Source organism: Lontra canadensis, unplaced genomic scaffold (assembly GCF_010015895.1).
Source record: "Lontra canadensis isolate GAN:19392208 unplaced genomic scaffold, GSC_riverotter_1.0 scaffold9, whole genome shotgun sequence".
NCBI lineage: Eukaryota > Metazoa > Chordata > Mammalia > Carnivora > Mustelidae > Lontra > Lontra canadensis.
In genome coordinates, this window is record NW_022631003.1 from 18,641,437 (window position 1) to 18,668,258 (window position 26,822).

Consider the following 26,822-nt stretch of genomic DNA (forward strand, 5'->3'; position numbering starts at 1 on the left):
GAGTAAATGTTACACAGTAGCTAAGAAATTGAAAAAGACAGTAAGAGGCCACAAACTGGCAGAATGATCTGACAGTGACTGTTTAAAACATAAATTTGAACATAATTATGAGGAACTCGTTCACAGGTTCATCACAATTAGTTCTACTATCAATGTCCTCACACATTTATATACATTCCTGGCCCCTGTGGACACTAGAGTTTGCTACCACTACATAAAGATATTTTATTTACCCTAAGACCCTGCAATTACATTACCGGGTATTTACTCCAAAGATACAGATGGAGTGAAAAGAAGGGCCATCTGTATCCCAATGTTCATAGCAGCAATGGCCACAGTCACCAAACTGTGGAAAGAGCCAAGATGTCCTTCAACAGATGAATGGATAAAGAAGATATGGTCCAGATATACAATGGAGTATTACGCTTCCATCAGAAAGGATGAATACCCAATTTTTGTACCAATATGGACGGGACTGGAGAAGATTATGCTGAGTGAAATAAGTCAAACGGAGAGAGTCGATTATATATGGTTTCATTTACTTGTGGAACATAAGGAATAACAGAGGACACTGGGAAATGGAGAGGAGAAGCGAGTTGGGGGAAATTGGAGGCCGAGACAAACCATGAGAGACTGTGGACTCTGAGAAACAAACTGAGGGTTTTGGAGGGGAGGAGGGTGGTGGTTGGGTGAGCCTGGTGGTGGGTACGTATTGCATGGAGCACTGGGTGTGGTGCATAAACAATGAATCTTGGAACATTGAAAAAAAGCTAAATTTAATTTTTATAAAAAATAATAATAAAATAAAGGTATTTCACTTTAGTTTATTGACTATCTACTCAAATTAGATTCCCTACCTCACAAAATATATAAAATTAAAAAATGAGTTTGATTAAAGATGTAATTGTACCAAAACTTGCATATAAAAAAGCTAACAGAAAACAAAACAAAACAAAAAGAAATGGGGAAATGTTTCTTAAAAATTGAATATGAAAGTCTTCCTAAGAGTTCAGTTCAAAACTCCAGAAATGGGAAGATGGGCGAGGGATGTGTGAAATAAAGAGAATGAAGAGTACCCTTATTAAGATGAACACTGAGTAATGTACAGAAATATTGAATCATTAAATTGTATACCTGAGGAGCGCCTGGGTGGCTAAGTGGGTTAAAGCCTCTGCCTTGGCTCAGGTCATGATCCCAGGGTCCTGGGATTGAGCCCCGCATCGGGCTCTCTGCTCAGTGGGGAGCCTGCTTCCGCCTCTCTCTCTCTGCCTGCCTCTCAGCCTACTTGTGATCTCTGTCTGTCAAATAAATAAATAAAATCTTTTAAAAAAATTGTATACCTGAAACTAATAGAACATTATATATTAATTACACTTCAATTTTAAAAGGGAGGGAAAAAAAGAACAAAATCCGAGAACCATAAAAGAGGTGAAAAATTTTGTACATACAATAGTAAAATAATTCTATTAAAAATAACACCATATGTAAAACTTTTAAAAAGAAATAATTTATTGGGAAATATTACAACATTTGAAACACACAAAGAGATAATTCATAAAGGGATCTGAAGAGTAATAAGAAAAAGTCAAATAGTCCTGTTAAAAAAAGGGATAAAGTTCATGACAAGACAAATAACTAAATTAAGAAAAAATAGTGCAGTACCTAGGTTCTTTCAAGGCGTAAAGGATGCCATGTTTCCAAAAACAAACAGTCCATTTACCTTAAGAAAATTCTGCAGTCATTTCTTCATGCTTTCGTCTAACATAATTACCAGACCCAGGATTTCCTAACCATGATGCTCTAGTTTTTAGGCATTAGTGACTTTCACTTCGACTGAGAAAACTGACTTTTGTTCCCTCTACTTATTAAGGCATATCCTTGAGCAAGGTCATAAAATCAAATTCCTACAAGTGCTGGATGGAAGCATGAAGTTGTGTTGTACACACATATGGATATTAAAGATTAATATTGAGGAAAATCAAAACAATGAAAGAGAAAAGCTAAATTGAAAAAACAAAAGAACTAACCTTCAAGAAAGTGCAGAAAATGCAGAGGTCATAGAATATTAAATCAATATTGAACAAAGAATAATTGGTGGATCCATAGGATAATATGTCTACATATTATTATTTAAAAATAGGGGCACCTGGGTGGCTCAGTGGGTTAAAGCCTCTGCCTTCGGCTCAGGTCATGATCCCAGCGTCCTGGGATCGAGCCCCGCATCAGGCTCTCTGCTGAGCAGGGAGCCTGCTTCCTCCTCTCTCTCTCTCTCTGCCTGCCTCTCTGTCTACTTGTGATCTCTGTCAAATAAATAAATAAAATCTTTTTAAAAAATAGAAGAGAAAAGATAAATGACAAGAAATAATCACATAATAGGAAAAAATTCCTAGCCAAATAAAACTCTGGATTGAGAGGGTAGTCCAAGCGCTAAACTGAGGACATTCTTGAGGCTTTAATAGAAGAATACTCATCATTATAATAATAACAAAAATTTTAGAAAGCAAATAAGCAAACTCCACACCTAGATATATCTTGAAGAAATTTATAAATTGCAACAATAAAGATCGATATTTCAAATTTCCAGGAAGAAGGTCATTAGCTCACTAAAATGCTGTTGAATCCATATAACACAGGAAAAATTTCAATTCTCATAACCAGAATCCTAATTTAGGTTGCCATGAAAGAAGGCCACAGTCTCTCACACAGTTTGCAGCTACTTTCCAGGCATTGTATCTGTATTGGAGTAAATTAACAGAGCACAAGCAATCGTTGATCTGTCCTTCTCCCCCACCGCCTCCTGACTGTCACTATAACAGCCCTTCTGAGTTCCCTGAGTATTTTTGTGAGTCATCAAACATGAGGGTGGCCTTGGGGACCCCAGACATAGATACCTACAGAAGAATGAATCTGCATTAAAATATCTGATATGATTGACAACTTTCCTTAGCCAAAAGAGAGCTATAGGGGACACTAGCTATCCAATTCTTTTGCAATCATAAAGAAACCAAAAGCAGCATGAATACTGGGGAGAAGAGCAAGACTCATCAATGAAACAACCTTTCCTATGTCAGGTTTTCAAGCTTGAATAGGATCTGAAAAAGGTGAGTGAGAGAAGTTTGATATTCAATGACAGATAGAAGTTTTGGTTTTAGTCTCGATTGGACTTAATGTATGAGTGACTATAGCAGCTGTGGACTCTGCCTAAGGTTTTATCCTGGAAAAAGATAACTCAGCAAAAAGGGTTGTAGGAGCCATAATAAGAAAGAATAAATTTGCTTTCTGCTTTCACGCTACTAAGTCCAACTTTTTAAAAATAAATTTCATTTATATCTCACCTAGGCAAAGCTTTTTGTATATTCTACCCCCTTAAAATGTTGGTACCCCATATATAAATTGAACTTCACAAAGAAGGAGCCAAAAGCAAGTGATCACTCATTTTGCTAAGTGAGATAAATTAGACAGAGAAAGACGAATACTGTATATTACTTATATGTGAAATCCAAAACATCTGAATTTGTAAAAAGAGAGTAGAACGGTGGTTACCAGAGGCTGGGATTGAGGATTTGGGGGAATTGTTGTGTAAGGGTATAAACTGGCAACTAGTAGATAAATAAATTTGTGATGTCTAATGCGCAACATAGTCATTATAATCAACAACATAACTTATAAACTTCAAAGCTGCTAAGAGACCAGATCTTAATTGTTTTCAACACAAAAAATAAATCATAATCATGCAACATGGCAGAAGTATTAGCTAATGAATCACAGTGGTAATCATAAGACAAAATATAAATGTATCCACCCAACACACTGTCCACCTCAATTACACAATGTTATATGTCAGTAACATCTCAACAACAACAAAAAATAATTCCACCCCATTTATTTTCCTATGATATATTCTATAGGCCTTTAAAACAATGTATTTCTGAAAAATAAATACTTTTTTTCTCATATACCAATGGAAAGTCAAACAGTAAACCCAAATCCTCTTGCTTAAAAAATAAAACAGCAAGAGAGAGAAACGTGAAATAAATAAAATTGTTTATTGGGGAATAAATTTTACTGGGGGGAAAAAAAAGCAAGTGATCTCTGTCAGTACATGAGATTCCTGATAACCCAACATTAATGAGTAATGCTTAGTATCAAAACTGGTACCATACTTGAGGAATGAGAAAAATGTAAAACTATTTTGCATTGTATTTTCTGTGTTTTTTACCCAACAAAATAACTTCTACTGTACCCTCTACTTTGAGCTTTGTATCTTTTTTGGGGGGAGATACCAAATTACTTTATTTGAAGGAATGGTACAAATGAAAGAAGTTAAAAACATATGGGATGCTTCACGAATTTGCGTGTCATCCTTGCACAGGGCAATGCTAGTCTCTGTATTATCCCAATTTTTAGGATATGTGCTGCCATCTGAGCATGCCTTGTATTTTCTAAGTCATGTGTTTTCTCTCTTATTCATGCAATTGCACTACTGGGTATTTACCCCAAAGATACAGATGTAGTGAAAAGAAGGGCCATCTGTACCCCAATGTTTATAGCAGCAATGGCCACGGTTGCCAAACTGTGGAAAGAACCAAGATGCCCTTCAACGGACAAATGGATAAGAAAGATGTGGTCCATATACAGTATGGAGTATTATGCCTCCATCAGAAAGGATGAATACCCAACTTTTGTAGCAACATGGACGGGACTGAAGAGATTATGCTGAGTGAAATAAGTCAAGCAGAGAGAGCCAATTATCATATGGTTTCACTTATTTGTGGAGCATAACAAATAGCATGGAGGACATGGGGAGTTAGGAGAAGGGAGTTGGGGGAAATTGGAAGGGGAGGTGAACAATGAGAGACTATGGACTCTGAAAAACAATCTGAAGGGTTTGAAGAGGTGGGGGGGTGGGAGGGTGGGGAAACTAAGTGGTGGGTATTGGAGAGGGCACGGATTGCATGGAGCACTGGGTGTGGTGCATAAACAATGAATTCTGTTATGCTGAAAATAAATTTTAAAAAATGATTTAAAAAAAAAAGAAATAGTAGGGTTCTCATGGGTTCTGCAACTGGACTTCCAGGCGCATATTCTGGATAGTAGCCGAAAATTTGTCATACCAGTTCATTCCATGTTCATTCTCTCCCAAATACAATTTAAAGCCGTGGTTAGCCATCAACCACAATTAATAAGTTGTTAGAATTTTGCAATATTCATTTCATGATTTTTGGTGTTTTTCTGTCTCTGAGACTTGCTACACTTAATTTTTTACAGTTGTAATCTAGGCACCAGTAAATTACTCTCTTCCAAAGCGTATTTTTGTCTCTCATCAAATCCCCACTGTCTTGGTGATAAGTTCTAATTTTACTATTAATTATATCAGCATTATTCTGATGGAAACACAGCAAACTCTTTTTTCTTTTAACTTCTTCCAGACAGATATTTCCAATAAGGTTCAGGGACCTACCACAGAATAGTATAAAAGAAGTTGAGGGAAATGAAAGAAAGGTACATGGAGCTTTATTCACGATCTTCATTCTTCAGAAAATCACAGTCATTTCAGGCATGCTTTATGGGTTTGCAGATTTCCTTGCATTCCTGCACCACCTCAGCTTCCTCAGGACACAGAATAAAGCCTGTTTCAATTTGCTGTTCTATAAAATCAGAAGGAATGGTTGGCCAGATGGATAGGAAAATACAAACATATAAGCAAACATTTTTGCCACCAAACTGTCTAGCATGACATAGGCCAAATATATTATAATATTGCTCAACCAGTACATAAAGAAGAAGAGTAGGAATGAAATCATAGACTTCATGGCTCGCACATGGGCCTTGGTGATAAGATCCCCAGAACCTGTGCCCTTCATCCGCCTGGTGTGTTTCCATAAGGAATGGATCAAAAGGACAAAGGAAGCCAGAGACACTCCAAAGGGGATGATGAGCATTATGTTCTGGACTATATTAGAAGTTAATAAATCATATTTTCTCACTGTGAAGTTCAATGTCTGATTGCTGTCAGTGTTTACCCTGGTTTTGATCAGGTTCTTAAATACTGTATCCTTAAAAAGCAGGGACAAACAGAAAGAGAAGACCGCTCCCAGGACAATAATGAGAAGCAGTCTGCGAGTTCTCTGTTTTATCCAGAAGAAAATGGGATTGGAAAAGTTGGCTATCTTAAGCAAATAGAAGACACTGAAACAGGCGGTACAGGTTATGCAGAAATAATTGGATCCTGTCTAGAGGATTTCAAAAGTCATCAGTTGATTGTCATTGTAGCATATTTCCTCACAAATTATATCTACACCTATGCCTAGCATTATTATACAGAGCAGAAGTATTCTGGAAATAGCTAAGCAGGTAAGAATAAAGTCAATCAAGAAGAACTTCCAGCTCCTGATCCAATCAATACATTTAACCAATATAATGAACCCATTTCCCAAAAGCCCCGCTATGAATTCTCCAGCAAAAATCATCTTAAGTACATTCTTCAATGTGCTTGCCGTGACTGCTGTCAGGAAATCTCTGTCTTCAGTACTTCACTGATCTGTAAATTAAGTAATTTGCAAATTACAGATTTGTAGATCCAAAACTATAATGTTCAATACATTTCTTTTTTCTGGACGTTCATAACCACTGGCAAAAAAAAGAATGCCTCCAGTACACCCCCAAAGTCTTAGTTATTGTTGGGAAATCGTCTCTCAAGTTCCAGGCTAGTGATTTTCAAGGCAAATAGCAGATTACCTGCTCCCATGACTCTGATTATAATTTCTATGTAAAGCTATTCATCAGGATTTGAATCCTGGTTTGTAAAAACACAAACCAGAGCTAGATTTTTACATATTTTTACAATGTCTTATTTTTCTTTAAGAGACATTTTTTTGATTCATTGACCTTTGATTCGTTGACCTTTTCTTTAAGAGTTAGACATTTTGGGGGGGCACCAGGGTGGCTCAGTGGGTTAAAGCCTCTGCCTTCAGCTCAGGTCATGGTCTTGGTGTCCTGGGATCGAGCCCCAATTCGGGCTCTCTGCTCGGCAGGGATCCTGCTTCCTCCTCTCTCTCTGCCTGCCTCTCTGCCTACTTGTGATCTCTCTCTGTCAAATAAATAAATAAAATCTTTAAAATTAAAAAAAAAGAGTTAGACATTTTTTGATTCGTTATAAGCTAGACAGTAAGCACCAATCTAGAAAACAGAGTGACTGGGTCTTCCTGTTCTGAGAAATAAGCAAATGAGCAGGGGGAAAGGCTTGAATGGAAAATCAAGAAGGGAGCAGGAGAGGGCTGAGGGAGATGTTATAGGCTACATTAAGTCTGAGCCCTGTGGAGGGAGAGGGAGGGCAAGAAGGTAGGTCTTGGTCGCAGAGCAGTCCTAAGAGAGTTTCAAGAAGTCCAGTGGGAATTTGCAAGCCCACGGAGCCCATCAGAGGTGTCCCAAGCCTCGTGGGAGTGACCCTGCCATTGACTCTCTGCCCAGCTCAGTCACTGGCGGGGAGCTGCCCACAGAAGGGTCGCAGAGCATAGGAACATGGTCTGGCCAGCTGTTAAAAGCAAAAAAGCAAAATCTCCTGCCAAACCCAAAAAACCTCTCCAGGAAGGTAATAGAGAAAGAAAACCACTTTATTAAACCAGAATCAGATACACCTCATGGAAACTTACAAAAGCAGAAAGAAGTCTCACCCTTTTATAGAGTGCAACAGATACTGTCCGTATGTTCTCAAGGTAAACAATAACTAGTCCTCAAGTAAGGAGACTTGGCATCGTGGTTTAATACAGGCAATTTAGCCTCAGTTTACCTGGTACTTGGGTTGACCATCTATGTTAGCTAATTGGCTCTCTACAAAGGAAAAATTAGTGTTTATATTTATGACAGGAGGTAGTTTTGCCACTTGGAGTCAGGAACTCGCTGAAGTGAGGCTCCTGCCCTCCCATAGAAACTGGGAGATACTGAAAACCCTAAGGAGTGATTGTGGAAGCAGCCCACAGGTCAGCAATGTTCCTGTTCTCAGGCTTTGGAACACAACCGGCCTGGTAGAAGCAGGATCCCACAGTCCCAAGGGGCAGGGCATGAGTTAGGAGCTATGGAAGGATGTGACCCTTAGTCCCCACCCGGTTTCTGCACCTAGCAACTGGAGCCCCAACATCCCACTCCTCCCTTACCCCACGACTGACGCCCTGCGTGCCTACCCATAGGGGAGAGGGCAAGCCTGCTTCAGTATATTTGCCATCCCTTTGTACTCCTCTCCCATGCTGGCAAGCATCTGCCCTTGCTTTCCTCATAAAAACAACAACAACAACAACAACATAAAAGCCAAGGGCAGGCTTCAGCGGCTGTTGCTCTCCCTTGCAGAGGCAGCCCTGCAAGGCTGCTCAGATTGGTGTTGGAGAACTTTCTTTCAGGGCGCGATGACAATTAAACCTCTCATTTTAATTGGTATGTGCCTTTACGTAGCCAGTGAGGATCCCTTAGGTCAGAGATTTATGGGCACGTTTTCCTCATCACCACAGGCAGCAGGCACCTTATAAGTCAGATTGATTGTTCATTTGTTTTGTATTATAGATTCTAAGTGAAATCATAAAGTATTTCACTTCCTCTGCCTGACTTCTTTCACTTAGCATAATATTCATAAGGTACATTCATGTTGTTGTAAATGACAAGATTTCATTCTTTTGTTTAATGGTGAAGCAGTAGCACATCCTGTGGTATATATACATGTACACATATATGATGGAATACGACTACATTCATTCACTGATGGACACTTAGACTGCTTCCATAGGTCAGCTTTATAAATAAGGCTGCAAGGAACATTTGGTGCATATGTCTTTTCAAATTAGTGTTTTCATTTTCTTCAGATAAATACCCAAAAGTAGAATTGCTGGATTGTATGGCAGTTCTATCTATAATTTTTTGAAAAACCCCCATATTGTTTTCTAAAGTGGCTGCACCACTTCAGATTCCCACCAAAGGTCTCTGAGGATTCCCTTTTCTCCACATCCTTGCCAACATTTGTTACTTCTTGTCCTTTTAAATATAACCATTCTGACAGGTATGAGGTGATATTTCATTGTGTTTTTCACTGACATTTCCCTGATGTTGAGTGATGTTGAGCATCTTTTCATGTGTCTGTTGGCCATTGGGATGTCTTCTTTGGAAAAATGTCTGGTCATATCCTCGGTCCATTTTTTATTCAGAGTGTTGGGTTGGGTTTTTGTTGTTGTTCTTATTATTAAGTTGTATGAGTTCTTTATGTATTTTGAATATTAGCCCCTTATTGGAGACATGTTTTGCAAATAACTTCTCCCATTCAGTAGCATGGGTACTGTAGGCCACCTTTATATTTTGTTGATGGTTTCCTTCATCGTACAGAAGATTTTTAATTTGATGTAGTTTCATTTGTTTATTTTTGGTTTTGTTATCACTCCTTTTGGAGTCAAATCCAAAAAGAAACTATCATTAAGAGCAATGTCAAGGAGCTCATTACCCATATTTCCTTCTAGGAGTTTTATGCTTTCTGGTCTTAGATGCAAGTCTTTAATCCATTTTGAATTAATTTTTCTGTACAGGGTAAGATAGTGGTCCAGTTTCATTCTTTTGGAGGTGACTCTCCAGTTAGCTTAGCACCATTTATTAAAAGATGTTCCTTTCCCTATTATATATTCTTGCCTTCTTGGTCATAAATTAATTGACCATATGGGCCTGGGTTTATTTCTGCACTCTCTATTCTGTTCCACTAATCTATATGTACATTTTTATGCCAATGCTATACCATTTTGAATACTATACTCTTGTAATATAAATGTGAAATCAGGGAGCATGAAGCCTTCAGCTTTGGTCTTTCTCAAGATTTTTTGACTCTTTGGATCTTTTGCAGCTACTTACAAATTTGGGGTATTTTATTTCTGTAAAAAATGCCATTGAAATTTTGATAAGGATTACCTTGAGTCTGTAGATTGTTCTGGGTAATATGAACATTTTAACAATATAAATTCTTCCAATCACGAGCATAGAATATGTGTATTCTGCCACTTTGGGATAAAACGTTTTGTATGTATCTGTAAGTCCGTCTGCTCTTTTATGATAAGTCTGTCAGCAGCAAGTTCTTAGTTTTCTTCCATATGAGGAATTGATTTCCTCTTCAGTACTGAGGAGTATTTTCACTGGATACAGCATCCTGGATTGATAGTTCTTTGCTTTTAATACTTTAAAAGTACTCTGCCACTCCCTCTAGTCTTCATGGTTCCTAATGATACTTCCACTGATATTCAGATTGTTTTCCCCTATAAGTAATATATTATTTCTCCCCCACTGCTTTCAAGAATTTTTCTTCATCTTTAATTATGAGAAATTTGACAATATTTTCCAGTGTAGATTTCCATATATATATACATATATATGTATACATATATATATATGTATATATATATATGTATATATATATATCCTGATTGGGGTTTGCTAAGCTTTATTAACCTGTAGGTGTATATCTATTGCCAAATTTGAAAAGTTTTCAGCCATTATTTCTTTGAATAGATTTTCAGCTCCACTTTCTTTCTCCTCTTCTTCTGGGACTCAGATGACAAAATCATTAAGTCATTTGTTATGGTCCTTCATGTCCTTGAAGTTCTACTTGTTTTCTTTTCAATTATTGTATCTTGTGCTCTTCAGGTTATATGATTTCCATTAAGTCATACTCAAGAGCATGGACTCTTGTCTCTGTCACTTCCTTTCTGCTATTGATTAAACCTGTCATTTTTAAATTTCAGATTTATGTTTTTCAGTTCTAAAATTTAAATTTCATTCTTTTGTACAGGTTCTGTTTCTCCACTGAGAAAATATTTTCTTTCCATGTATTTGGAAAGTGTCTACTTTTACCCCATAGAGGATAGTTGTAACAACTGTTCCATGCTCTTTGTCTGATCATTTCCATATCTAAATTATTTGAGAGTTAGCATTGTTTGATGGTTTTATTTCTTGAAAATTGCTCTTTTTTTTTAAATATACAAGGATTTGCTCTCTTTCTGATAGTCAAAAAGTTTTATAAGGAAAATTTTGGACATCGGAGAATAAAGGCACTCACACTAAATCTTGATCTACCCACTGGCAGCAAGTGGGAGGGGAGTTTGTCCCCCTGACACATTTTCCTTCTTGCAGTTTTCCTCTGGATGACTCTCTCTGGCACTTATGAGACAAAAGTGTATGTACTTAACATCATACTATACATACAGATGAAAAATAACAACAACAACAAGAAAGCACACTGAGTAGTCCCAAAAGGTCCAACTTCTTTTAAGGCAATGTTTGTTCAAAACTTACCAGTTGAACCCAGTCAGCTCTTTTTTTCTTTTCCCTTATAAGAACAGCAGAGTTAAAATATCTGCTTATTCGGGGCTATGATAGGAGGTCCTGATATCTTCTGGCTGCAGATTTGTGGAATGCAAGAGAATGAGGCTAGGTTGAGAAGAATGGCTAGAGCATCCAGGGAGGCTCTTTTTCCTCTTGTCCTAATGTCTGCCTCCTTTTCAGTGCATCTTCCAGTGTCTGTAGAGTCTGCAGACTCAGGGTTTCTCTTTTTCTGTCCCTTCACACATCACTGTGGCTCCATCCTCTATTCCCCAGCACCAGTGCCTGGCACTTTTCCTTCCAGACCCCCAGAACTGAGTAGAATGGTGACTTGAGCTCCTGTACTCAACAGCGCCATGAAAGTTTGCATTCTTACCCTTCTTGGTATTTTGAAACATATTTGGATGAGTTCATAAGGTCTTTGGAGCAGAGAAATCTCAACCTCAACCCAAATTCTTTAAGAAACAGAGGTCAGAGCTGAGGGGAAGAACGGATCAGAGATATCCAGATAAAATATCTCTGTGCCAGTAACAAAATACATTTGCTTTTGAATTCAAACACTTCAGTGGCTGCTTATGGCTCAACTGAATAAATTTTCAACATTTTAGGTCTACCCAAAGGTCTGTACCAGATCTGGGGAATCCTTAATCCTCTATCTATAGCAGAGAGCAAAAACTAAAAGTGCCATTTGGGTAGGAGGCTTGTTTTAATACTACCAGCTCACTCAACTATTAACCATTTCTCAATCCTATTCATTAATAAGCAACAAAATGGAAGATACTTTATACTTTATTAACTAAATGGCTATGCAGTTTGGTTAATATACCAGCTAATGATTCCTATGGACTTCCTCAAATACTATTAATCAGTCTGCAGAGCCCTTGAACTTCTCTCTGGAAGGCCTTGTATTTGCCACTGCCCCAACCTTATTGTCAAAATTATTGTAAGCTAATAAATTAGCCTGCCATTTGTAGTACAGAAGACATTAGACTATTTATTACTCAGAGAAGCATTAGCCAGAGGAACATCATGGCACTGGATTCCCTAGATTCAATCCTCTTAGGGAGGTAAGATGACAGCCAAATATCACATGTGTGTGCAGTGAGGGGCAATAACAGGGGAATCCTGAAATCAGGAAATTCTGATCTTATAAATTCTGACCACTGTGGATGATCTATCTTCCCTTCTGGGGAAAAGAAAGAGACCTTATCCTCACACTGGAATGTAAGCAAATTTCTCTGGGGAGAGAAGGAAACTCTATCTTTAAACAACCTGCCCTTTGACCAAGAGAGACACACCATTTTAAAATTCTAAGACTTTAGGCCAGCGCCAGGTCTAGAGGGAGGCGAGAAAGGCACCTAGGGCACAAAATTTAAGGAGGTATTTAATCAAGTGCTGAGCATACACTTGAGGGACCATGAGACCAAGCAGCTTGTTAAGCTTTGCCCCCTAGTTGCCTTGCATACCTCCCTCTAGCTCTGACCCTGGTCTTGCTGTTTGCTAATCAAGCATGCTCTTTACTCAGAAAGGAAGACCAAGGCCATGCAGAAATGCAATAAATTCAGGGAGGTTTTTCTTCCAATGCCTGTCACCAAGATCAAGTTTACATAAGGTGCTCAAGACTGTGGACTCTAGGGGCACCTGGGTGGCTCAGTGGGTTAAGCTGCTGCCTTCAGCTCGGGTCATGATCTCAGGGTCCTGGGATCGAGTCCCGCATCGGGCTCTCTGCTCAGCAGGGAGCCTGCTTCCCTCCCTCTCTCTCTCTCTCTCTCCCTGCCTCTCTGTCTACTTGTGATCTCTCTCTGTCAAATAAATAAATAAAATATTAAAAAAAAAAAGATTGTGGACTCTACTGAATCACAGCATCTATCATGGTCTGTGACAATGAGATCAAATTACCTATCCTCTGATCATCATACAGTCAATCTAGGGTTCCCTATACCCATAATATTTCTAGTGCTAAGGAAGGAATATTAAATTTGTTACTTGGAGAGGAGGTGAGGCAGTTACCCTTTCAGGATAATCCTGCTTAACTTCTGCCTTCTACATTGCATTGTTAGTCATTACTCAGTTTGGAAGAGACTGCTCACAAAACGTAGAACTATTGAAGACATTGGGCAACAGCTGTCAACTGAGTCTTCCCATGTATTATTTAGAGTTAGAGATTATTTATTCTGAACATCCTTGCTAGCAAGTATTTGTCAAGATTCTACTGATTTCCTGGGACAAATAATACATTATATGTTAATAAAAATAGTTAATAAAGTATTAAAAAAAGATTCTACTGGTTTCTCCATAAAGTGTCACAGCTTTGTCCTCTAGATTTCAAGGTCACTCGACCACTGCTAGGAACTACCTATATGATCCTTTGGGCGATTCCTTGTCATGAGTGAGTTACTTTGAAGGTCAACATAAAATACTCCCAGGTATTTTATGAAATACTCCAAGGAAGCATAGGAAGACTTCCAGTAGCTGGAATAAGTTCTTTCTCTTCCAATATTCTGGTTTCTTCCTTTACATGTCCAGTTTTCAACAGGACTGCTAATTATGGGTAGGGAATATTATTTTCAGCTAACTTTCCTTCTTCTTGGCATCATCTGTCTATCCAGTTATCCAAGATCCCAAGTTTAAATCTACTTCCTCCCAAACTTGTTAAGAGTACTGTAAATCATTAGCTACTTATAGCACAGATGTTGATGTTTTCATCCCAGTATCAAATTCTTATATTTTTGTCATTACTCTCTCTCACACTCTTTTTTTTTTTTTTTTTTTGCCAGAAAGTAGCTTGTGATTATGATTTGTGGGTCTGAAAGGCAATCTGGCCACTGCCATCAATCTATGTTAACATACAGGATTAAAATATCAAAGCAGACTCATGCAAATCAAATATCTCACCCCATGCCAACATTTACTAGTGACTAAAAGAAGCCAGCCAAGGGGCACCTAGGTGGCTCAGTTGGTTAAGCACCCAACTCTTGATTTCAGCTGAGGTCATGAGCTCAGAGTCCTGGGATTGAACCCTATGTCAGGCCCTGTGTCAGGTTTCACTGTGCTGAGCATGGACCCTGCTACAGATTCTCCCTCTCCCTCTGCTCCTCCCTGTTCTTGCTTTCTCCCTCTCAAAGAAGAAGAAGAAGAACAAGAACAAGGAGAACAAGAAGAAGAAGACAGGCAAACACAGATGTAGCATTTCTTGCTGGAGGACCCTAATCTATCGAAAGTAGCTTTTAAAAAGTCTCTTTCTCTCATGTTAAGACGTGTTTTCGTTTGGATTGAGAGATAAATTCAAAGTGGAAAGTGGGGACAGGAGGAGAAGGTCTGTAATGAAGTAACAGTCACTTACTCAACTCAGCCACTCAGGTGCCCTAATTTTTAAAGATTTTATTTATTTATTTGAAACAGAATGAACAAGAGAGAGAGCATGAGTGGGATGGAGGAGCAGAAGGAAAATGAGAAGCAATCTTCTTACTGAGCAGGGAGACTGACAGTGGGCCTCGACCCCAGGACTCTGGGATCATGACCCTTGCTGAAGACAGCCACTTAACCAACTGAGCTATCTAGGCACTGCCAAGGGAAACTGATTTTAAATAAACATATTCTAAAATGAACTGCTGGAAAGTCTCAAACTCTGGGCTATATACATAATGCTAACCCCAAAGACCCCTCCATGCACTTGGCCTGAAGTACATTAAAAATATGGGAGAAAATATGTGAATCTCACTTTAAGACTTTGTCAATATGTAATTTTTAAAACAGTAAGCAAAATAATTTTTAAGGTGTAATCACTATTGAAAGAGAAATATATAAACTAATAAAAGGAAACAACAGTACACAAGAGATAATGATTAGGGTATGAGCGCTTTTAAAAATGTAGTACCAAGTTGAATGAATCTAATTTTTTAAAATGAACAAAATGTTGACTCACATTTCAGTAGTGATGACCTTCACCTTAAAATATTATTTCATTGATATCAGTGTGGCTTACCAACTTGTGTTTGGTTGGTATATTGGTTCAGAACTCAGCTTCATATTATAAAGCTAAATAAATGAGTAAAATCATATTAGTGATTTAACTAGAAGTTTATCAACTAATAAAACCCAAAGTTTTGGGTTTTAACATTTTGGTAAAAAGTAAAAGTAAAAAGTAAAAATTATTTTGGTTAAAAAAAATGGTTTGCACACCAAGATGCACAAGATAATATTAGGGTTTTGTCATTAACCAAGAAGGAAAGAATAAATACTTGAAAGCAACTAGCAGTCCTTTGGCCATTTGCATTCTTATATCTTTATCCATGCATTTTCAACCATTTTTCATTTATTTCCTTTAGGTTTAACTCTTGCATAGGATAAAATATATAAAATTTATAAACATACAAAATATTTAAGATTTTATTTTATAAAACATCATATATACACACACCTAACATGTTTGTTAATCTAAAATTTGGGTATTTCATCACAAAAGCCAACACCAAAAATAATAATAATTATTATAAATAATCCAAAAAAGAAGTAAAATAATCATCATATGCAAATGACATCACTTTCTATCTGCAAAAGTCAAGAGAATGAGCCTTAAAAGAGCCCATGAGACAATTTCATAAGGCAACTGGCTTCTAACTCAACAAACAAACAAATAAATACAATGACCTTTTTGTAGACACATTAACCAGGTACTAAATATCACAGATAAAATTAAGAATTATTAATATAAGCACCAGATTTACATATTTTTATATGCTTTTCCCACTAGATACCAGATGTGGCTATAAGCAGCCTGTTCCTGTTGCTACTTTGACTGAGTTTGGGGAGGAGCCCCACTCTACTGGGGATCACGTTAGCTCTGTGCTTGCATCCTTATGCACCACGAGGCAAGTCATGAAATATCTCAGGAAGTCAGTTTCTTCACATGAAAAACAGTATTATGCACATGTGAAGTAGTAACAAGTAATGAAGTGTACAGGTTAACTGACACGTAAATATCATAACTTACTCTTTTTAGTGGCTACCTGTTACATAAGCTCACTTTTTGTTTTATTTTGTAGCTAATGTTTTTTATTAAAATGTCTCCAAAATGCACATAGAAAAGATGTCCAGCATATATTTATTCAATGAATAGGTGAATGAATGAGTGATCCTCATCAGGAGGACAAGAAGATCTATTTCAAATACAAAGGCTTTACTTTGAAGAGATTTCTTTGTGAATGTAAGCCATGTGTCAAGAATCTTTCATTTGTGGGGTGCCTGGGTGGCTCAGTCATTAAGAGTCTGCCATTCGCTCAGGTCACAATCCTAGGGTCCTGGGTTCGAGCCCCGCATTGGGTTCCCTGCTTGGGGGGAAGCTTGCTTCTCTTTCTCCCATTCTCTCTGCTTTCGTTCCCTCTCTCGCTGTGCTTCTTACTGTCAAATAAATAAAATCTTTTTTTTTTAAAGAATTTTTCATTTGTAAAAATAAACAGATCCTGTCATACTCAAGATTTCACAATATTGAACACAGGGCACGTGACCATGATTGTCTCTCTTTACTCTGCCCCTTGAACTTAATTTATTCTAAATTTTTTACCTATGTAGCTTTCATTGCTGTCATACAACCAATATTAATAACATATAAACAGATTCAAAGTTCACACTAATCGTTTGTTACTCAAGAGTTACTCTAAATTTCTGTACTATAATCTGTTGTTTTCCATTCACCAGCAAAATAGAGGTACTTGATAAAATATAATAAAAATACCAATCTCCCAGAAAGTTATACACAATTAAAAGACTATCATCAGGGACACGTGGGTGGCTTAGTTGGTTAAATGTCTGCCTTTAGGTCACGATCCCAGGGTTCTGGGATTGAGTCCTACATCAGGATCCTTGCTAAGCAGGAAGCCTGCTTCTCCATCTGCCTGCTGCTCCCCCTGCTTGTGCTCTCTAGTGCGCTCTCTCTCTCTCTCTCTCTCTCTGACAAATAAATAAATAAAATCTTAAAAAAAAAACAACTATCATTAGCCAATCAGCCAAGATTTAGTAATCTTACACATTAAAATTAAAATGTACTGTGTTACATATTTAAAAGCTATGTTGGCAAATACAATTTGTTTCCAAATATAAATTATATATTCTTAATAATGGTAAATGCAATTCAAGAATTCTCGACTGTGAAACTAATAATATAGAAAGGATAATTAGAATTAAGCAGCTTCATGATTCTGAGAAATTTCTTAAAATTTTTTATTAATTCATCTGCTTGAAAAACAAAATGACAAGAGCACAACGTTAAACCAAGCATGAAGCCCGTCTAATGAGAAGCCACTGCACAAGGCGTACATTCAGAAAGCCTCCATGACTTGAGGGCGTGAGTACATGTGAGTAACACAAGGGTGGACTGCATGGAACACAAACCTGTGTGCTTTCTCAGATTCCCTTCACTGCCTCCTCTTCTTCTGGTCAGCACCATGCTGGAGCCAGATTATCCTTCCATTTTGGGATTTGAAAGCAACACTACACTGTAGGCTATGAAATGTGGCTTTCAAAATGACCACCAAGAGGCAAGGTGAGACGAGTTATTAATCCCACTTTGGTAAACCTTGGCCCATGGGAAATAGAAGACAAAAATGAGCTGATTAGATACATTCCCCCCTCCTCTCTCTCTTCCGTGGACTAATGCTACATGTGGTTCCTCCTTGGAACCTCTTGGAAAAATTGTGTGCCATGTGCATACATAGGCAGACTACCATATTGTCTCTTGACACACTGTAAGAGGCTAGCTGCCAGAGTGACACAACACAGCACAACCTTCTACATCTTCTCTTGTCTCATATCCATATGTTCTCCCTATTACTGTCCCAGACTCAACCTTCCAAAATAAATGTCATCATTTTGAGCCCTGACTTTAATTGGATTTTAGAGGCCACAGGATAAGATAGTCAATGAGTTATACAATCATTATTTACTTACTTTATGTGAATTTATAACAATAAAAATTGTATTTGGAAAGGGTATAGAAAATGTTATATCAAAAATAACATTTTACTAAGGCAGCTGAGTTAGTAAAACAGCTACTAACTCAGTTTTAATAAATCAAATACAATTTTTGTGTATCCAATACCCAGCTAGAAAAAAATCATGTAAAAAGATAACATTTGCAATAGAGAAAATACAAATGTACAAAATCTTTTACATGCTTTTTAAAAATTATTGTGATAGCTGTCTAACTGGCATTCCACCTTGTTTCCACTTCACACATATGGAATAGTCATGCCAAGACAATATTCTAGTGATATTTTCCCTAGGAAATATGGGATAGCCAGTCTTCTGCTCTAAGAAATGCAGATATGAAACCAGAGCTGAGAATGCATGGCATCTGAAGGTTTTATGACACATTTTATTTTCATTGGTTTCCCAGTTTTCGAAAAGTTCACACATTCATTCATTAACTTGTTCGTTAAAAAAATCATTTTTTAAAGATTTATTTATTTATTTTTGAGAGAGACAGAGAGGGAGACAGACAGGAGCAGGGGGGTGGAGGAGGGAGGAGCAGGCTCCCGGTGGAGCAGGGAGCCGGATGATGCTGGGCTCCCTCCCAGGACCCCGAGATCATGACGTGAGCGGAAGGCAATGCTTCCAGTGAGCCACCCAGGCATTCCTAAAAAATCTTTTTTTTTTAATTTTTTAAGACTTTTTTTTATTTATTTGATAGAGATCCCAAGTAGGCAGAGAGGCATGCAGAGAGAGAGAGAGGAAGGGAAGCAGACTCCCCGCCGAGCAGAGAGCCCGATGCGGGGCTCAATCCCAGAACCCTGGGATCATGACCTGAGCCAAAGGCAGAGGCTTTAACCACTGAGCCACCCAGGTGCCCCTAAAAAATCATTTTTGACCAACACTTTTATGGCTGGCTTGTAAGTTTTAAGAGTCAGCAGTAGATAAGATCCTCACTTTTTCGAAGTGTATGTTACACTAGGTGAGACAGATAATAAACAAACAGATACAGCAAATGTGAAGATGATTTATCTTAAGATGTAGAAAATTGTTACAATGCCTAACACCAAGAAATAACGGTCATGCAGAATTCGGTTGTTGAGCAACCTTACATATTTCTTTCCTACAGTAGAACTCTCTATCACTGAATATGCCAACACACACTCTCATTTCATCGTTTTCAAAGATTATAATATAACATCTCTTTAAGAAGCCCCCTTTAATTTTTACATGGACTTAACAGGTGCCACTTAATGTATGCAAAAAGGTATATTGAATTATAGTACATAATTTCTTTACTATTTTTATAGTATTTTTTTGATGAGGAATATTTAAGTCTTTACTGAAGTTTTAAAAGAATCTTAAAAACAGAAGGTGTTTGAGTTGTGTGGCGATTCGAGACCCAGAGGTGGCTTAAGAGAAAACTGAAATATTTGAAATCAGATCTCAACTTCAAATATGGTCTGTATTCATACAAAAACTAGAAGAAATGACTATTCCACTGCATATGGAAACTCATAACAGCATTAAAAAGAGGTCATGAGCAAGATACAGCATCCGTTCCTGATTAAAATGCTTCAAAGTATAGGGATAGAGGGAACATTCCTCAACTTCATAAAATCTATCTATGAAAAACCCACAGCGAATATCATCCCCAGTGAGGAAAAGCTGACAGCCTTCCCTTTGAGATCAGGAACACGACAAGGATGCCCACTCTCACCACTCTTGTTCAACATAGTATTAGAAGTCCTAGCAACAGCAATCAGACAACAAAGAGAAATAAAACATATTTTATACAAAATCAATGTACAGAAATCAGTTGCTTTCTTATACACTAACAATGAAAATACAGAAGGGGAAATTAGAGAATCAATTCCATTTAGTATAGCACCAAGAAACATAAGATACCTGGGAATAAACCTAACCAAAGAGATAAAGGATCTGTACTCAAAGAACTACAGAACACTCATGAAAGAAACTGAAAAAGACACAAAAAGATGGAAGACGATTCCATGTTCATGGATCAGAAGAATAAACATTGTTAAAATGTCTATACTGCCTAGAGCAATCTATACTTTCAATGCCATTCTGATCAAAATTCCACCAGCATTTTTCAAAAAGCTGGAGCAAACAATCCTAAAATTTGTATGGAATCAGAAGAGGCCCCAAATTGCTAAGGAAATGTTGAAAAAGAAAAACAAAACTGAGGGCATCACGTTGCCTGATTTCAAGCTTTATTACAAAGCTGTGATCACCAAGACAGCATGGTACTGGCACAAAGACAGACACATAGACCAGTGGAACAGAGTAGAGAGCCCAGATATGGACCCTCAACTTTATGGTCAAATAGTCTTCAACAAACTAGGAAAAAATATCCAGTGGGAAAAAGACAGTCTCTTCAATAAATAGTGCTGGGAAAATTGGACAGCTATGTGTAGAAAAATGAAATTCGACCATCCTCTTACACCATACACAAAGATAAACTTGAAATGGGTAAAAGACCTCAACGTGAGGCAGGAATCCATCAGAATCCTAGAGGAGAACATAGGCAGTAACCTCTTCAACATCAGCCACAGCAACTTCTTTCAAGATATGTCTCCAAAGGCAAAGGAAACAAAAGCAAAAATGAACTTTGGGGACATCATCAAGATCAAAAGCTTCTGCACAGCAAAGGAAACAGTCAACAAAACAAAGAGACAACTCACGGAATGGGAGAAGATATTTGCAAATCACACTGCAGACAAAGGGCTGATATCCAAGATCTATAAAGAACTCCTCAAACTCAACACACACAAACAGGTAATCATGTCAAAAAATGGGCAGAAGACATGAGCAGATACTTCTCCAAAGAAGACATACAAATGGCTAACAGACACATGAAAAATGTTTATCGTCATTAGCCATCAGGGAGATTCAAATCAAAGCCACATTGAGATACCACCTTACACCAGTTAGAATGGCCAAAATTAACAAGACAGTAAACAACATGTGTTGGAAAGGATGTGGAGAAGGGGGAACCCTCCTATACTGTTGGTGGGAATACAAGTTGATGCAGCCACTTTGGAAAACAGTGTGGAGATTCCTCAAGAAATTAAAAATAGAGCTTCCCTATGACCCTGCAATTGCACTACTGGGTATTTACCCCAAAGATACAGATGGAGTGAAAAGAAGGGCCATCTGTACCCCAATATTCATATTAGAAATGACCACAGTCGCCAAACTGTGGAAAGAACAAAGATGCTCTTCAACAGACGACTGTATAAAGAAGATATGGTCCATATATACTACAGAATATTATGCCTCCATCAGAGAGGATGAATACCCAACTTTTGTATCAACATGGACAGGACTGGAAGAGATTATGCTGAGTGAAATAAGCCAAGCAGAGAGAGTCAATTATCATATGGTTTTGCTTATTTATGGAGCATAAGGAATAACATGGAGGACATGGGGAGATGGAGAAGAGAAGGGAGTTGGGGGAAATTGGAGGGGGAGATGAACCATGAGAGACTGTGGAATCTGAGAAACAAACTGAGGGTTTTAGAGGGGAGGGGAGTGGGGGGTTGGGTGAGCCAGGTGGTGGGTATTATGGAGGGCACGTATTGCATGGAGCACTGGGTGTGGTGCATAAACAATGAATTCTGGAACACTAAAAAGAAATTTTAAAAATTTCTTAAATTTTTAAAAAAGATGTCATGAGCATGTTTCTTTCATATTATCCCTGTTGTAGAACTCAGTTCTTCCTAAGCTTTTCACCCTTTTCTTTAAGTATTCGTCAGAAGAGTTTATTGTACACATATATAAAATTTACTTGGAATATGTTTACTTGCAATATTTGTACTACTTTCTTAATCACAGCCCTAACTGCTCTTTATTAACCATGAAATAAGAATTTAGGGTTGAATAATATTAACCCCAAACATTCATCCTCACTGAGTGATTTAGAATTGAATATTCTTACCATGCAAAAGACTGGATATTCAAACAATGAAATCTAAACACACAGTGATAGAAATTACAATGAAAAAGAGCAATGACATCCCAAGATAACTTGTCAGTTCTGAAAAATGCATAATTTTCATTCATTTCATCATACCTTTGTGAATGGGTTTGAAATACACATGGCTTCATAATTCTCTGGAATTTCTTATAATAATATGCATAATTAGATTGTTTACCTGAAAAAAATTGGCAAGGGTATATTATTTCCAATCTTTCTTACATTTTTCATACATACACATATATACTTTCATGTGATAAGCTTAAGTAAGACTTTTCTAAGTAAAACTCTGAAAATTACTCAATAACATACACTATGGAAAAACCAGTAGGAGGTATCAAGTGCTAACAAACTTCAGAATACACACAATGCTACTTCTTACTGGTCTATGGAGTTGAGAGTTTCTGTTCTTTCAGCCAGTACTTCCCCTGATACAAAACAGACAGAAAGACCTGTTTTAGCTTCTTGTTTCCCCAGATCAGGATAAATGAGTGGCTTGAAGGATACACAAATCCAAAAGTTTGGCAAAACACGTAGAACAGTTTGGTCGGCAGCCACTCAGAACTCCAGACAGTGACAATTAGAGTCAGGAAGTGACCAGCTAATAGCAAGAGAAAGGAGATCACAGTCTGCATGGCTCTTATGTGGACCTTGGTGCTGGGATCTTTGCATCTTTTACCACCCGATTGCATCTTCCGGAGATGTTTCCACAGGGAAAAGATTAACAGCAGAAAAGATGTCAGGGATATAACAAAGGGCACAAAGTTTGCTAACGTGAATACAGTCATATTTGAAAGGCGTGCAATGTTCACCAATCTGGATTGTCTAGTGATGTTTCCTTCATATTCCTTCGTCAGCTCATATATGCTTACCACCGCAACATGAAAAACCAAAAAGAACGAAGACACCAACAGTATCACAAGAATTACACTTTTAACTCTCCACTTGAGGTGAAGAAAAATAAAGCTAGAGAAATTGGCTATTTTGAACAAATAAAATACGCTGAGGCAAGTAGCAAGCCAGACACTAAAATGATTGCTTGCTGTCCATGCAATATGAACCAGAAGTCTTGTTTCCAATCTAAATAAATCTGGATTCGACACAGTTCCATACCAATTTATTAACATTACGCAGAGCAAACCGATTCTGGAGATCGCCAGAGCAGTGAGAATTTGATCAGCTGAGGACATCTTTTGTCTCTTGACCCAGTCAATGCAGTTCACCACCACTATGAAGCTATTGGCAAAATTTCCTAGAACAAATTCTGTTATTATGAGGATGTCGAAAATGTTCAGTAGAAAAGTTACCATGTCTAGTAAGAAAAACAAACCAAAAGTCAAGTCTAATGTCACTGGTTGTGGTTCCTTGAATATTCTGACCTTATATTCTATAAGCTGCTGATCTCTGAGTGTCCAGGAAAGTTCTTGTTTCTTTTAAATTCTGTGATCAATGTCAAGCAGGAAAGCACCAGGGTATGCTAATAGATGAGCTCGACGCTGTCTAGATGAAAAACCAGAGTTATTCCTCAAACAGCTCAAATTAACTTCTATTCATACACCTTATGTCTTTGCTGTAGGCTGGAAAACTCATAATGGATGCTAAAATGAAAGCTGAATTCTCATTTGCTAACATGCAAATAAAGTCGTATTGTCTTTCAGTGTTTTGCCATTTTTTCTCGTTTAACCTCTTCATAATTTGTGTTCATCGACTCTAGTTGTTGTATAGTAAAACTGAAACACCCAAAACACAATATACATCTTAATTGTTAAATAAAGCTCTATGCCCAATGTGAGGCTCAAACTCACAACCCTGAGATCAAGAGTCACATGCTTTACTGAGTTAGCCAGCCAGACATTTCGTGTCCTATAATTTTCAAAATGGAAAATGAATTTCAGGGAGATCATCCAGGTTTAAATCCATCTTTTCTCTCATTCAGGCTTTTTAGTCCAATATTTGTAGTTACTAAACATATCTCTCATGGTTAAGTCTTTGATTAAGTTTCTCTCTTGAGTCTATTTAATATTTAAGTATTATTTAATTAAAACATTTAGAAATTTTCTAAATATCCCTTGGAAACTTCAAAAGAACATGGCTTTCCACTGTTGAGTCTGGACTTCTCTATTTATAAATATTCTGTTTGCTTTCAGTTTGATTCATTTTTGATTACTTAATATTTTAAGATTAATAGATGTTAAAATTAGCCTCTACCTTTGGATTTTATTCAGCTCCAGCTTTTATACTATAATATAACTCATTTTAGCAGAGGATCTTAGAGTTGGACTGCCAGGAAGGAAAACCCAGATTCTTTGCATCATATGTTTCTAATCTATTTTAAAATTAATCTCTGCCAGGGCACCTGGGTGGCTCAGTCCATCAAGCATCTGCCTTCAGCTCAGGTTATGATTTTGGGATCTGGGATTGAACCCCACAAGAGACTCCCCGCTCAGCAAGGAGTCTGCCTCCCACTCTGCCCCCGACTCCCGCTCGTGCTATGTCTCTCACTTTCTCTCTCTCAAATAAATAAATAAAATCTTTAAAAAAAAATTACTGTCTGCCTCAGTCAAATCATCAAATAAAATGCAGATGATTATATCCTCTTCAGATCTTTGTGAGGAGTTAGTACAGGATTTGTGTAAAGTGCTTTTCCTTTTACCTTTCCGGTACAGAGCAGGCCTGGAGGACTGTTATTTGATCCTTTGTTATTCCATGCTTCAGAGTTAACCTGCAAGAACTTTCATTAACGAATTCAAAGTAGCAGGTTGAAAAAACAAGATTTCCTCCTGTTAATAACTGGGATTAGAGTAAAAAATTGTTGAAATTCTGTTTCAAAAAATCACAGAGCTGTGCAAGGAAGGAGAACCAGCTGAACTAAAATCCAGCAAGAGAAGAATCTTTTTAGGTGAAGAGATGATCTATATATTCAATGCAATCCCTATTTTGGAAAATTACAGTTCCTGATTTCAAAGCTTGCTAGAAAGCTGCATTCATCAAAATGGTGTGATACTAACAGAATGATAGACTTATATGAATCAGTGAAACACAACTGAAGTTCGGAAATCAGCCCTAATATTCATGGTTAACTGATTTCAAAAAAAGTATCATGTCAATTCAATGGGAGAGATGATGTCTCATTTTTCTAACAAATGATGCTGGGAAAATTGGATATCCACATGAATAAAATTCATTTTAGGCCCACCTTTTTTTTTTTTTTTTTTTTTTGATTTTACTTATTTATTTGACAAAGAAAGAGAGAACAAGAGAGGGAACACAAGCAGGGGGAGGGAGAGAAGGAGAAGCATGCTCCCTGCTGAGCAGGAAGCCCGATGTGGGGCTTGATCCTAGGACCCTGGGATCATGACCTGAGCTGAAGGAAGACGGATAAGGACTGAGCCTCCCAGGTGTCCCTAGATTCTTATTTCATACCATGTGCAAAAATTAACTTCAAATTGATGTAAGATATAAAACTTCTGGAATAAAGCCTAGGAGGGGTCCTGGGTGGCTCAGTAGGTTAAGCATCTGCCTTTCAGCTCTGGTCCAGTCCAAATCAGTCTCCAGGCTCCACAGGGAGCCTGCCTCTGCCTCTCTCTCTCTCTCTCTCTCTCTGTTTCTCATGAATAAATAAATAAAATCTTAAATAAATAAAACATAGGAGAAAACTTTTATAAACTTCTTTTGGGCAGATCTTTTAGATACAATACCAAAAGCATGATGCATAAAACTTGGAAATTGAAGTATATCAGAACCAAAAACATTTGCTCTACAAATACAAATCTGATTTCATGATTGCGGAGCTACAGTAATTAAGTCAGTATGGTATTGTGTTTTGCTTATACAAGTAGATCAGTAGATTACAAAACAGTATCTAATGATAAACCCACACACATATGGTCAGTTCATTTTGTCAAAGGAACCAAACAATTCCATAAGAAATAAAATTCTCTTTAACAAATGATGCTGAGAAACTGAGTCATGTTGTGGTGAAAAAAATGAAATTCAATTTTTACCTCAAGCCACATAAAAATTATTTTGAGGTGGTCTTAGATTTAAGTATAAAAGATAAAACAATAATGCTTCTAGAAAATAATTGGATTATGTTTCTGTGATCTTGGGATAAGCCAAGATTTCTTAGCAAGAACATATACATGCATACTTGCACGCACACACACATACAAAAAGCTAAACGAAAAAGAAAAAAAGTGATGAATTATATTTCATGAAAAGACATTTTTAAGAAAATTACAGGGGTGCCTGGATGGCTCAGTCTGTTAAGCATCTGCCTTCAGCTCAGGTCATGAACCCAGCACCCTAGGATCGAGCCCCACGTAGGGCTCTCTGTTCAATGAGGAACCTGCTTCTCCCTCTCCCCCTGCTTGTGCTCTCTCTCTCTGTGAAGCAAATAAATAATATCTTTTAAAAAGTACAATGTTTACCATGTATATGTATGTATGTAAGTATATATAAATATGTAAGCATAACTACGATATGTATATTGCAAAGGACTATCTTATAAATATATGTG

At 37.5% G+C, this 26,822-nt stretch overlaps 2 protein-coding genes and 1 non-coding gene across 3 annotated transcripts; all 3 read right to left on the reverse strand.

The window, feature by feature from the left end:
* Window positions 1-4,327: 4,327 nt before the first annotated feature.
* Window positions 4,328-4,430, reverse strand: LOC116866481. Its single transcript, XR_004382410.1, has one exon. It is a non-coding gene; the product is annotated as a U6 spliceosomal RNA (small nuclear RNA).
* Window positions 4,431-5,529: 1,099 nt separating this feature from the next.
* LOC116866395 (taste receptor type 2 member 7-like) lies at window positions 5,530-6,748 on the reverse strand. Its single transcript, XM_032855389.1, is given in 2 exon segments — window positions 5,530-6,502; window positions 6,739-6,748. Coding segments are annotated over 2 exon segments (948 nt in total). The 3' UTR covers window positions 5,530-5,564.
* A 15,941-nt stretch (window positions 6,749-22,689) lies between these two features.
* Window positions 22,690-23,613, reverse strand: LOC116866422 (taste receptor type 2 member 43-like). Its single transcript, XM_032855412.1, has one exon. The coding sequence runs from the start codon at window positions 23,611-23,613 to the stop codon at window positions 22,690-22,692; it is 924 nt and encodes a 307-aa protein (XP_032711303.1).
* Between the last annotated feature and the right edge of the window lie 3,209 nt (window positions 23,614-26,822).